Source organism: Drosophila arizonae, chromosome 2, assembly GCF_054131065.1.
Source record: "Drosophila arizonae isolate 15081-1271.41 chromosome 2, UAZ_ARI_1.0, whole genome shotgun sequence".
NCBI lineage: Eukaryota > Metazoa > Arthropoda > Insecta > Diptera > Drosophilidae > Drosophila > Drosophila arizonae.
This window is the reverse complement of record NC_142922.1, coordinates 20,756,117-20,770,898: the sequence shown is the minus strand read 5'-3', so window position 1 is coordinate 20,770,898 and position 14,782 is coordinate 20,756,117. Positions and strand designations below refer to the sequence as shown.

General features: G+C 41.2%; 1 protein-coding gene across 9 annotated transcripts in view; it reads right to left on the bottom strand.

The window, feature by feature from the left end:
• The window catches only part of cher (filamin A protein cher), a 40,607-nt gene that overhangs the window by 13,248 nt on the left and 12,577 nt on the right, over positions 1-14,782 (bottom strand). For 5 of the 9 annotated variants that reach the window (XM_018017625.2, XM_089463096.1, XM_089463097.1 and 2 more), the window contains 10 exons: positions 9,749-9,893; positions 9,353-9,688; positions 8,869-8,883; positions 7,549-7,640; positions 6,204-7,496; positions 5,760-6,146; positions 5,081-5,647; positions 3,958-4,762; positions 3,447-3,899; positions 3,250-3,385 (listed from right to left, as the gene is read on the bottom strand). In XM_018017625.2, the coding sequence (XP_017873114.2) occupies positions 3,250-3,385; positions 3,447-3,899; positions 3,958-4,762; positions 5,081-5,647; positions 5,760-6,146; positions 6,204-7,496; positions 7,549-7,640; positions 8,869-8,883; positions 9,353-9,688; positions 9,749-9,893 (4,229 nt within the window). Of the gene's footprint in view, positions 1-215; positions 382-3,249; positions 3,386-3,446; positions 3,900-3,957; positions 4,763-5,080; positions 5,648-5,759; positions 6,147-6,203; positions 7,497-7,548; positions 7,641-8,868; positions 8,884-9,352; positions 9,689-9,748; positions 9,894-14,782 lie in introns of those variants that run through there. The other 4 variants (XM_018017626.2, XM_018017627.2, XM_018017628.2 and 1 more) reach the window with 4 other exon arrangements.

Genomic DNA, 14,782 nt, shown 5'->3' with positions numbered 1-14,782 from the left:
AAGTCATAGATACAAATCTCAATAAAATATTTTCGCTATTAATAAGAAGAAGAATGCGAATTCACAGCCAATCAATAGATGGGCATCCGAACGAGGGTTTTTCGCAAAAATATCTATATATGTATATATATTATACGAATGTAAAAAAAAGAGAGATTTCGAAATAGATGCAGGTGCCACAGCCATAGACTTGTTTCCATGTATGTATGACCTGCCTTTTAGAAAACGTCACGAATTCTAGTATTCCACTTTCGTAACTTCCAGTGTTGCAAAGCGCGACAGCGCGTTAATGACGACGGCGACGTGTACAAACTTGAACTAAGAATGGATGCGCGACTAGCCCAGGCCACTAGTCGTAGTAGCTGACAATATGTATATCCACTCGCTCAGTCGCCTGCTTCTGCTTCTATCGCCTCTTGCCAATCTTTAATAGTTTCCACAACAAATTCAGCACACACACACATACGTAGCAGACCTTGTGTGTGTAAATTTTATGTGCTTATTTTAATTACTTGCAAATTTTTAGTTGCAGCACATGAATTGCATGAACAGACGCTGTTACGGGCGGCGTATACTTGATATTTCGTGGCGACCACGCGGTTGCCAGCAGCAACTACAACACAACTGTGATTCAGCGGCCTCTTCATTTAGCTTCTTAGCGCTGCTCTTAACACCATTTCTAATATACATATATATATGTGTGTGTATATTTATATATATTATAGCATACACACACTCATATATTTATTTCAATTTATAATTCAGCAAAATCTTATATATAGTTGCATTTCACACATTTATAGTTTTTATGTATATTCGAAATTTTGTGTTTGTCTGTGTAAAACTAATTTCAAAAATTTTTACAGCTACAAAATTTTATATTCATTTTTTCGTTTTTCTTGTTTTTTGTTTTAATTAAATTTAGCTTTGTAAATATTGTTAATTATTAATTCAATGTAATTCAGTTGGACTGTAAACAATGTGTTAATTTATGTTCCACATCATTTACATTTTGTATGATCTTGCGGGCTGCCAATAGACTACCAATGGCATCAATTTACAAATATATTTCATATAGAATATTTTATATATGCATAGCTAAACAAAAAGGTTTTAAAGAAAGGCAGCATTTGAATTATAGTTGAAAATCGAAAGAAAAAAACTAAACAGATATAATCAAATCTAAATTTCACATTACTCTAGCAGCTTTTATAGATCATAATCATCAACAGCTGGAAAATTCTTGCATTAAAAATAGCTCTAATTACCTATCCAGCAAAGACATATTGAAACTTAAAAACCATTTCCTCTCCCTGTGCGTGTGTGGGTGTTTTCAACATTTTATAGCACTCTTAAAAAACTTGAAACAAAAATAGGGCCAATGTGATAAATGTCACGTAGACAAAGTAGATCAAAGCAATGAACTTCTTGATTTTATGCAGGGCAATCCAAATAAAGACATTAGACTCAAGCAGAAAGAGCCGATTTGTTGATTATTAGACTTTCACATAATACGTTTATGTTTAATGCTCAACTAAACATTATTAATCAAAAATAATGATAATTAATCTTAGTTTCAATCAAATAATAATTCTGTACTGGGCAAAATGCCCGCAAATGAAACCTGCTATACGAAAAAAAAAATTCTATATATAGTATATATATGTCTGAGTCGGAATATATGTGTGATTTCTTGTCGCCTTTGCCGTTTATCTTGACAATTCATTTGTCAACATGTCAGCATGTGTACTTACAACATAATCATATAGCTGAAAACCAGAAATAATACAAAAATCTACAGCATGCAGAAGACCCCTATTATTATTTAAAGAATATGGAAACAAAAATTAATACCATTCAAAATTTGAAAATTTGATTCCATATTGCTTAGATTGCGATTAAATTGACATCAGATTAAGTAAAGATTGATATTGAAATTGGTGGTTGAATCAACACATTTTCATCACATAATAAAACTTAAATAAAAACGATTTATCTAGCAGAAGTTTCAGTAGTGCTACGATTCTCACAGCATACATACATAAATATGTATATCTTAGTATAGGAAACAAGTACACTCATACATATGTATGTATGACATACGCATTTATAAAAAGCCAGACCGACATATATGACTATAACGCTAGGGATATTAACCACATATGCTTCTATAGCACCTCAACGAGGCAGACATAAAAAGAAAAAAAAAAATATCTATCATATAGTGCAAAGTATACGTTTCGAGTCAGATAAAAATGTTTAAATTAAGTTTAAAAAATTAAAATCTATAAATTATAAGGATACAAATATTTTTTTCAAAATATACGTTTGTGTTAGATAATATAAATTAAAATTCAAATAAAATTTGTTGTTAAATTAGCAATCATTATAAGTTATTAAATTAGGTTCATTTTTGGCAATGTGCTAAAGCAACGAAAATTGAGCGCAACCAAGTCAGGTGTGTATGGGTTTTGTTTTGGCTTTCGCTTGATGATATATAAGAGAAACATCTATATATATTTATTTAAATATATATATATATATATACGTGCATGTCTATGGCTTACAGTGGCAGTTAACAATTGGCAAATTACAAACACACACAAACAACTTACGCATAGTAATTTGTAAACTAATTAAGCATTAAAACAATTGAATCAAATAAAGCGCATATTGTAATTTAGCAGAGCAGAGCATTTTTGTTTTGGTTTTGGTTGAAATCAAATTTTGAAAACGTTTAACATTCGCATGCAGTTCGAAAATTTTCGAAATATTTCTCTTTTTTTTTTTTTTTGTATACAAAACGTTGATTTTGTTGTTGTTTTCATTTATTTTGTTGTCATGTTTTACAATGTTGCACTTAAATTGTATTCTCTTTGTTTTATTGCTGGGTCTTCATCGCTTGACATATGCTTTATATACATATGCTGTATATATATGTAGATATATATTTATACGTACGTAAATTGTTTGCGTGTTTTGAATTTGAATTCATTTTTTTTTTTTTTCATATTTTTACAAAAACAATTTGACATTAACATTGAGAAAAGCACAAAAACACAAACACCCAAAATGACTGTGAATTCGACTAGAGTTTTTATGTACGTGTAGAGTATTCTCTTGTTGTTCTTGTTGCTTATGTGACTAGATTGAGATAAATAGATTATGATAATAATTGCTAATTTTGTTCGCTTTCAACAAATCAATTTGTGACTAGATTCGACTGTAGTTCTTTTTGTTTCAGACTACCTTAATGGAGAAGCTGCCATTGGGTATATCCTTGCCTCCGAACTTGACATTGATATCGTAGTCTCCAGGATCGTTCAGGGCATACAGTATGTCAAAGAAGCCGTCCTTCTCGATAACATCAATGTCTACGATTTCACTGCAGGAATAAATGGTGTTATTACCATCCGCTAGATGGCGTTCCATTCCAATTTACTAACCTGCCGTCCTTATTGGTTATCTTGCATGTGACAGCACCATTGCCCGCCTCGCGTGCATCCACCTTCAGATGCGACTGACTACCGGATGGCTGTATCTTGGGCGCCTGCTCGACAAGCTTACATTTCTTGGCCTCGCCGGTGGGGAATGCTTCGAGTTTGAAGGGCGAGCCTTCGATCTCCTTGTCACCGTACTTGATGCTGCACTGATACGTGCCGCACTCGTCGGGCACGAAGGAAACCACATAGGTGCCGGTGGCGACCTCCTCTAGGCGTGGCTGCATGCGCTTGCCCTTGGGATTCTTGATGGCCACATTGATGTCCGCCTGGCCGGCTTGCTTCGTATCAATCTCGAATTCGGCGGGCAGTGAGGCGGGCGTCTTCTTCTTCTCGTTGACGCCCTTCACCGTGACCTTGGTCGCCTCGGACTTAGGGAAAACGGTCATCACAAACGGACTGCAAGCGAAGCATTTGAGGAGAGCGCTTAGCGGGCAGTAGAAGTGAAGGCACTCACCTGCATGGCACTTCTTCGTCGGCGAACTTCACCTGGCAGGTGAGCACGGAACCGGCCTTGGGCGGCACATAGTGAACCGCATAAATGCAATTGCCCTTATCCTCGACACTCAGATTGTCAACGGGTATGCCCTCGGAGTTGGTCAGTTTGACGGCAATGCGGCCAGGACCAGCCTCGCCCACATCCACATTGAACACCGTTGGCACACTCTCGCGCACCTGGCCGTGCTCGATGCCCGGTCCGTAGACCTTCACCTTGCTGGGATCAACAGTCTCCTCGACGAGCACACGGAACGGAGAGCCGGGTATGTGTTTATCCGCAAAGCGTATGGTTATATCATACTCGCCCGGATCCGTGGCCAGATAGTCGACATCGCAGCTGCCATCGCGATTGTCCGTGCAGGTCATCTTGGCCTCGGAGGGTCCTTCGATAGCCAGCGATAGGCCGCCCTTGCCTGCGCCCTTGGTCTCCACGGTGAACTTGTTCTTCTGATTGGTTAAACCCTTCTCCAAACCCGGGCCATAAGCCTTGCAACGTGTCGGATCGCAGCCGCTCTTCACGTTCACCACGAATGGAGAGCCCGGCACGGGTATATTATCATACATCAGCTCAATCGTGTGACGCCCGGCCTCGAATGGCGAGTACATGATGCGGAAGATGTCGTCGGTGGGACCCTGCACCATCTTGTTGGGCAGTACATGACCCATCGGGTCGAAGATGGCACACGAAAGCTTGCCAGAATCGATGTTGCTGCCCACCTTGCTCATGTCGACCATAAAGTCCGTGTCGGCATTCATGATGACACCTAAGGGGAGATCAGCAGCAGGATTAGCACAAGTCGAGGGAATTGGCGTGGGACAACAAGAATGCGATGCGATTAGTGTATCAAATGGTTTAGTTTTCAACAACAATAACAAAACATCAACGACAATAACAACAACAGCAAGAAGATTAGCCTTGGGTCAGCTGCGTGCGACTTTCGGGCCTTGGGCATTTTAGCTGGCTGGGATTAGAGCATAGGCGGATTACAGATTACAGATTGCGGATTGCGGCAGCAACTGGAGCTTGGTAGCTTGGTACTTGGTACGTGGTACTTGATACTGGAACTCGCATCATTGCCTACCATGCGGCTGTATGCCGATGCCGCTCACTCGCGTATTCTTCAGATTCGGCACGGGCGCAATTATCGGTTGGAATGGAGAGCCATTGATGTGGCGCTCGTTGAACGTTATGTTGACAGTGTAGTCGCCCGCCTCGGTGGGCAGGTAGGCTACATTGCAGGTCCCGTCACCATTGTCCCGGCAATTGATGGCCGCCTCGCAGGGCCCCTCGACGGTGACACCCAGGCCGCCTTGGCCCGCTCCCCGGGTATCGATCATAAACTCAGCCGGCTGGCCGACAATGCCACGCTCCAGGCCCGGACCGTAGGCGTGCACCTTGTTCGAGTCACTGCCCGTGAGGCATTGTAGACGAAATGGGCGTGGCGTGATGGGTGTTCCGCCAAAGCAAATGCTGAGCAAATACTCGCCCAGCTGCGTGGGCGTGAAGTTGACCAGAAAACCTTCGGCTGTGGGTATGATGTGTGCCTTCACCCGATTGCCCGACGGACTCGTTATGGTCACAGCCAGATCCGCCTTGGGCAGACCATGAGTAATAATACGAAACTGCTGCAAACTGTTCAGGGGCGCGGCTTGTGAATGAATGAAATGACTTAGACTTAGACCATGATGTGCACACAATATATTTCATATGTATACGAGAGCTAGACGAGATGAGGAATATTAGTAATCTTGAGTACTTACTGGGCTCCAGGCCGTCCACCTTGATCTTGGACACATCCACCGTCTGCTCGACGACCACCTTTTGGCCCAATGGCACACGCTGTCCCCCGTATGTCATGGTCGTGGTGTAGGCGCCCTTCATGGGTGGAATGACCTCTACGGAGTATGTGTTGTCCTGGTTATCGATGATGCGACATGGCACCTCCAACTTAGTGTCCTCGTGTACGATTTTCACCTTCAGCTCCGCGTCGCCAGCATCGCGTGCATCCACATTGAAGTGAGTGGGCATATTGGGCCGGACGCCCGGTTGCAGCCAGGGTCCAAAGGCTTGCACCTTTGTCGCATCCACAGGCACGCCCACATAGACGCGATGCGGCGAATTGGGTGTTGAGACACCACCATAGTTAACTGAGTGAAGAGAGTGAGATTAGTGAGGTTCACAAATTGTGGGTATATAAAGCTTACCCTCTACGGTGTGCGGCACGCCGGAGTTGGGCGTATAGCTGACCTTCTTGGTGCCATCGGGATTACTCTTGACCTGTACTGGTAGCTTGTTGCCGTAAACATCCTGAACGACAATGTCGAGCGGCGCATTGCCCGCCTTGCTGGTATCCACATCGAAGGTGGCTGTCTCATTGATGGTCACGCCGTTCTTCTCCAGACCCGGTCCAATGGCCTTGACCAGTTCCGGATGGAAGTCGGTGCGCGGCAGTATGTGTGCTATGAACGGAGATTTGGGTATGTCCTCGTTGTCGCAGAGTATGTGCACAGCATACTCGCCCACGGCAGTTGGATGATACTTGACCAGTGCGGAGCCATCACCATTGTCATGGCACTCAATCTCTGCTTGGGAGGGTCCGGCCACGGTGAAGCCGAGCGCGCCCGTTTCGCCATTGGTCTCCACCACAAAGGCGGCGGGGTAGCCAATGACGCCGCTGCTTAAACCCGGCCCGTAGGCCACAATCGAAGACTCCTTCTTGGGTCCCACCTTCACCTCGAACGGCGACTTGGGCACTTCCTGTCCGCTAAACGTAACCATGACTACATAGCGACCCTCCTTGGTGGGATAGTAATGGCACTCATACGTATTGCCATCCACCTTGGACTGCATGACGTTCTGGTTCATGCCGCCAGGTCCAATGACGCGCACCTCTGGCACACCCTCGCCGGCACCCTCGGTATGTATTTTGAAGTCCGCATCATCGCCCACACGCACGCCCGTCGCCTGCAGCCCACGGCCGGAGACGCGCACTTTGCGCGCATCCGACAACGGAGCCACCTTCACGGGGAACGGGCTGTTTGGTATGGGCGTGCCCGCATAGAATACATTAACCGAGTGTAGACCCTGCAGTGCGGTGACATATTCGCAGCGCCAAGTATCATTCTCCAACTGGCGCACCTTGGCGGCCACGGAAGTCTTGTGGTTGGCCGGATCAATGATGATCACCTCGGGCACACCGCGACCCGCATCCTTGGTGAGTATATCGAAGAACGTCGGCTTCTTGATGGTCACTCCCGTGGGCTGGATGCCGGGGCCAGTTACCTTCACCTTCGAGGCGTCGCCAGCATGACCCTCGACCTTAACGGGGAACGGCGACTTTGGTATATCGCGACCCGAATACTTCACGGCCACTTTGTGCAGACCCTCAGCCTTGGGTATGTACGAAATGGTGTAGGTGAGATTCTTGTCATTGTTGAAGCGTACATCGGCCTTCTCTACTACGCCATCGGGTCCTTCAATTTCAACATCAACAATACCTGCAGGGAATATGTGTAAGACTTTGCCTATATTTCTTGCTCTTTGACTTACCTTTGCCTGCGCTGAAAGTTTCCACAGTAAAGTTAGCAGGCGCACCAACTACGGGGCCAATGGGCTCAATGCCGGGTCCATAGGCACGCACTCTGCGATAAGGGGAAACATTTAATTAGTTCATAATGCCTTCAAATTTAACACACAAAGTTAGCAATCATTAACGTTTAGAAAAAATTATTAACATGAATACTAAATACTTTTGCGACCAAAAGTATGCAGCACTTTTTACACGGGCAGCATTAGAGCGCAGCAGCTAAAAGTATGCAACGATTTTTATTGTTACCTTCAGCTATATGAGACATTTTATGAATTCAAATGAAAACTCTTAATGATATTCTTTGAAAATTTGATTTTAATAATATAATATATACAAATTAATACGACCGAAATGAATGCTTCAATATTAATTTTCAAAATTTCAAATGAACTGAAGACACATTTCAGCATAAGCTTAACAAAAATTAATTGTTTAGTTAGTGCTAATAGTTTGTCAGCTTCAAATGCGCTAATCAAGCGAACAAGACTTTTCGGGTATATACAACAAGAAGAGGGTCCCAGAGACCTGTGCAACAACAAGAACAACAGCAACAGCTAAAAGCAGCGGGCAGCCAGAAGTCAAAACCAAAGCCGTACGACCAGCGTGTTGAAGTATCCATTAGATACGCGCGCTCAAGGCTAGGCACAAAGTAAAGCCGCAGATAACAAAAGAAACAATTCCAAAAAAAAACAGAGAACATCACAAAAATTAAACATTTTTCGGCAAGCCGAAAATTTAATACCCTAAGCAGACATGAAACCTATTATTTATATGTGTAAAGCAATATTTATTGATGTATTGATTTCTTTAAAGAAAAAAGATTTAAACTAAGAGAGGTTTTAGATATCGAACCAGAGCAGTCTGTAAGCTGAGATATTTAACTGCAGTAGAGAAATATTTCCAAGTTGAAAATATAGTTTATATATAAGGAAACAGCAATCTGATATCATATTAGCAGATTAGTCGACTATTGACTTTGAAAACATCTAGCAAATTTCTACACCTAAAAACCCTACCACTTATATACTCGACTCCTCCATACGTTACACACATTATAATACACGGAATATGCTTTGCGATAGGGTGTACAAAGATCCAAAATATAAAACTGGCAGAGCATTTAAATCAAGTGAGGCGGGCACGGATATAAAATGCCATAAAGTAGCCAAACGCGAAAACATATCAAAAACGTAAGCCAAAATTAAAAGAAAAAAAAAACAAAGAATAAGAATGGCCGACTAAAAAGCGACCCAAAACAAGAAGAAGCATGCCGAACTTACCGCGGCGGAGGAATGCTGAGATTTGCAATATTCAGACATTCAGACATTATATATACACAGATAAATATATTGGTAGGCAGGTAGTAGTATATATAGGATATATATACATTATATAAGATCAGGTTGGTAACAATCAAAACCAAAATGAAAGAAACCAAATCCAGAAAATTAAAAAGTTTGCCCAGATATGTATTTAAATTTTATGTAAAAAAAAAAAAAGAAGAAAGAGAAATAGAGCGAAAGAGAAAAAGAGAGAGAGAGAGAATGAGAGACGATTAGAAGATCACTTGGTCAGTTAAGTCAGTTAAGAACTGGGTTTAAACAATTGCATTGCAGTTGATTTTAGTCCAGAGAGAAAAATTATGAAAACTTTACAATTGCTTAAGTAATTCTTCTCAGAGACAACAGTATTGAAATAGTACGTGCCTTAATTGCAGTTATAGCAGTTAAAAAGATGAAACAAGGGAGTCGGATAGAGGCTTACCTATTGGGGTTCGTCTTGGGACGCAATGGAGCACCTGACTTCAGCTTGGCGTTGGGATACTGCGACAAGTATGTCATCATAGACTGCTCATCCACATTGGGATTGACCAACTCCTCCGGCTTGATTAGCTGACGCACATTCAGCCAGTCATCGGCCAGACCCATAGCTTCCGATGCGTTCTGCACCGCGTCCTTGGGATCCCACATCTCCCAATCGGGACACAAGCCGGGCGCACAGGCATCCACCAATGCGCCCACCGCCTTGCCCGTGGTCCAGTCGTTGGTGAAGTTATTGATGGGCATATCAGGTATCCGAGCGTGTATCCAGTTCAACAAGCTGCAAATGACAAGAGTTAAAGGTGTGTCTGGCATTTCGAGAACGTGCCCAGCTACTTACCGCTGCTTGGGCGTCTGTCCAGAGCCATTCAACTGCTTCTCATCCTCGCCATCCCACATTGGCATCGATATCGAGTAGTGCAGAATGAGCGTCCATATAAGACCCAATATCAGTTTCAATTTGCAGTCAACAATATCCGAAGAATCTTTCAAGAGAAGAGAAAACATTTCAGATCGAGTTTAAAGGCGTGAAAAACTTAAACTGAAGCCAAGAATTCAACAGCAATAATCTTCTATGAATTTAAGTGCTAAAAGCTCTTCTCAATTTTAAATATATTTTTTAAGGTAGGAAATTAGACTTTTTAACTTTTCATTAAATATAATTTAAGTTAGTTTACAAAAGAATTTTTCATTGATAATACTTGAATACCTCGATGTCTATTCTAAAAATTGTATATATATACAAGTTTTATATCTATGGTAATTTAGTTTACGATAGAATTTGTCATTCATAATATTTGAGCATATATTAAAAGCTAAGAATATTTGGATATCTATTCTAAAATCTCTATAAATTATCTCTGTTGAATGAGGATCTATTTAGAACAATCTTAAACTATTGCTCATGTCGTGATTTAGTTATATTTCAGTTGTTGAATTAGTTGCGATTGTTGTCAATCCGGCAAATAGAACGAGGACCACCGTTACGACCACTCGAAACCATCATAAACTTAATATGTCTATTAAATGCTCGCACCAGGTTTAGCTATTAGCAAAAGCGACTGCAACTGCATCTACAGCAACTGACTGGACGGGCATCATCTGTCAATGGCAACACCGTTGTTGCAGTACTTGTTGCATGCAACAAGCTGCCAATTATGTGCAAGGCATTTGTTAACTGTTACAACAACTATGGCCACAACAGCAACAACAACAGCAACGGCAAATCGCTTTGAGAGTCGGCATTTGCCTCGCATTGCTGGCCTGGTCAAGTTCAGGGCTAGTGTGCACGCGACCAGCTTGCCGAGCCGGTTTGTTTTTTTTTTTTTCTTTTCTCTTCTCTTCTTCTTATTCTCGTCTCTCTTGCCTTGACTTGTGATGTCAATTCCACATAGCCATAGACAAAATATCTTTTGTTATGTTAAACGAATTAAGCAAATTAAAAACAATATGCTTGAAACCGTTATTTTTGGTGGGTTTATTGAACTAAGTCTAAAGCGATTTTACGAGCGTTTGATAAGCATGGAAATGGAAGCAAAGTGAAAGGTTCTTTTACACACTGATAGCTTATCAGACGTAGAGCATAGAGAGGCAACACCTGTCTACTAATCAAGTGGAACCAGGTGACATTTTGCTCTCCCCCTCTCTCTCTCTCTCTCTCTCTCTCTCACTCTTTCTGTCTCTGCAATTGCGACCTTGTTGCTGAGGCAGCATAGTGAAAGTCTAGCGAAACATTAACATTAACTTGGCCACCCCGCTTAACTGATTGTAACCAAATACAGCAGCATACATGCATACATGCGCACATCCACACATGCACACATGCAACACATGTGCATGTCATATTCAAGTGACGACAGTCACAGCAAAGTGACGTACATCTGTATGTGCCTGCGTAGGCAATTTAATCTACATATGCAATGCATAGCTATTTATACCCTATAGAAAGGGAGGAGGTGAAGAGGTGTAGTTCGAGCAATACAGTATGCACTTAATGTATATAAAACTAAACAATTTTTTCATCTCAAAATTAATCAAATTGGACTGTATACAGAATACATATAAGCATATATTAGGAAAAGTTCTTTAGTTCTATCAAATTATATTTTAAGAAATTAAAAATTTTATTTTTTAATAGTTTATACATGATCTATACTTAATTATATACTAAATTAAATTAATTATGAGAAATGTTTTAATATAGTTCAATTCAATTCATATACGTAAGCATCGTTCAGTATAACTAGACTATATACAATATATATAATCATTATTAAATACTATGTAAATAATCATTATTGCCAAATACATAATATAACTCAAATCAAATTCATCTATACCTTACCGTGCTATTCAAATAAATTAAACTCTATACTTTACTCATATTTAAATTGCAATTACAAGGTATATCAATGTCTATCCCCAACACATAGAATTCTGTTTTGTCTGTCTTTTGGGCGCTTTCTAGTAGAATGCTTTTGCCGCTGTTTTGGCTGCTCAACGAGCCATTAAAACATTTGCTGATACAGCTTCGCCATAAACAAATACACCAAAATACATACAAGTACATATATCTCTAAATATGTGTATGTATGAGTATGTGTATGCACATATATAAACATAAAGTGGGGCTCTACTTGTTATGGCCAAACGCAGCCTTCCTCCAACATTGGCGAAATTTGCAATTCGGCATTGTTTACTTTTGGTGCCACTTGTGAGAGAGATTCAAGATTGGCCAGAATGGAGTTGAAGCTGATGATGATGATGATAATGATAATGTAGTAGAAACCGGCTAGTTTCGCCAGCCAGCCTGCCTGCTAGCCAAAAGCCGTCAAATTGTCAGCTCGTGGCCATTCGTGCGCACATCCCGATGGCCATTTGGAAACTGTTTACTTAACGCATAAATGACAAATGTATTAACTGCCAGCTAAATGCTCACTCCATTGACACATACATATATAAATATTTTCGCATTTTTATATATTTGATGGAGTTGTCAAGTTGTAAAGTTGTGAAGTTGGCTCTCTCAGCTATTGAGAAAGCTGCAATTAAAACGGAGAGACGGAGAGACGGAGAAGCTACAAAAAAAAAAAGATGATTTGGCTAATTAGGCTGGCAAATGCCGGCTACCGACCGACTGACGTCTGTCGTCCGACAATCTCCGGAGAATGTCTAACTGTGTTTATTCAACAGCAACAACAACAATAACAAGAACCAACTGGAACTGCCTCTTCACTGAGTGGATGTGTTTGTTGTTTGTTCTCGCTTGTAAACTATGCAGAAATATGCTAATAGATGCCATGGAGTTTTGCCATAACTGCGATAAATATCTTCAGTTAATGCATATTAACCAGTCGCAGTCCCCCTAGGCCACTAGACTCCTGCTCACCCTTCCCAAACACCACACCCAAGAGCCCATACATATGCATAAGTGTGAAGATATATGTATATGCATATTAAAGCTAATCGTGAGACGGCAGAGGCAACCACTTTATGCAACGAAACGTGGCAACAATGATGCGCTCCACTCTTCGAAAACTCTAAGGGGGTTCCCTCCACTGGCCGTCGCTACTTAATGTAAATCGTAAGTGCTTGATGTTATCTCTTCAGGATTTTGGCAGCTCAAAGAGCTCATTTATAGTCAGTTTACACTGTGTGAAAATAGCGGTATAAAATTTATAGAATTTAAATCAATTTTTCAAAATATTTAAATATTCTTGATTGAGTATCTCACAAATTTACTGAACTATACAGATTGAGTAAATAATGATTGAACGGAGTTGATTGACTGACTGGGCTGGAAAATATAAATGTTCCCTATCAAAGCAAGTCTGCATGCATTTAATAATACCTATATAGCTGTAAATACCTTAACCATAATGAAAAGAACATTTTCGTATATTTTATTATAATTGAATAAGTTTCCTTACAAATCAAGGAACATATTTAATGCAGAGTCTCACATATCTTATTCATACAACAGAAGCTAATTTATTGTAGAAACTATATCTTGATTTTCAAGCTGTAGGAATTCTTTTTTAATAGCTTTCAGAGAAATGTTATCCATGGAGTGCCGTCTGCGATGACATGGCAGTATTTGGTGAGGCATCAGGCAAAGCCAAAGCAAAGCAAAGCAAAACAGCTCCAAGAATTATGATGTTAGGCGCAACTGCGGAAAACTATTTAATTTACAGATAAACAAGAAGCAGAGGCTAAATTGCCAAGTCGCAGTCTATTGCCATTGGCATTGCCGTTGCAGTCCAAGATGGAGTTGGAGATGGAGTCTGCAACAGAATCTTCTAGCTGAGCTGGGTCACAGTCGTCAGACACGTTCTGCTCGGTCGGCAGACACGGAAATTGTGGCAGAGACTGGCTGGCTGGCTGCTGATCGCTGTGATATTTTCCGACATTCTTGCAAGTGGGCCTGGGAAAACCAGTTTTCCACACGACCCAGCCTAATCATGCAGACGCGCGCCCGACGCTAATTTAATTAGAGGCAGGGCGCCCAAACAGCCAAACAGTCGAGCAGTCGAAAGCAGCTCAAACGACACCAACTGCAGCAACAGCATCTCTGTGGCATCGCTTAGAAAGTTAAGCCTGGCTGGCAACAATCAAACGCAACTTTAAGCCGCTCAGCTCAATTTGGGCAGCTGCCTGTGCTGCGTGGGCTGAGGTGTGTGTCTGCCACATGAAGCATTCACCTTGTGGCATACATTTTTCTAGTTACTTGTCGCATTGCGAGGCTACACTGAGAGAAACAGCACAGTCAATATGATATTTATTTATAACAGAAAGTCCCTTTTAGTCTGGGAAGATATTGAAATTGACTTTTAGATCGCATTCCTATGCACAACCTTAGCTACTACGCTTTCACAACTATTCGCATATTTTCAAAGAGCTTCGCTCAGTGTACGAGTATCTAATATTTCATTGTCGTTGCCGGCGCGCACTTGTTTTGGGGTTAATTGAACCGGCTTCTCTTGCTGGCTAGCGGTACAAGTTGCTAATTTGAATAAATGACTAAATGGCCAGAGATAGACGGGAAGAGAGATTTCAAGGCGTTTGACTCAGCATGATTAACCCTAATCTTATCACAATTGCATTTTGATCATGATGATAAAACGCCAAGTGCCTTGGCTAAGCATCATTTCTATTTAAAGTCCCTCAATGTCAGTGAGGTGTATCAATTGATGGCGTCATGTTAAAATTCGCATTGTGAAAAAATAAATATTGAGCGGCCAGTGATTAATAATACTACGTGCTGACTGCATTCCGGCATTGGACAGTTCAGCTAAAATTCAACGGAAACTCTCCGATAATGTGGGCTGCATATTTAACTATTCAAGCCAACTCTTGACTCTGATTCATCTACGTG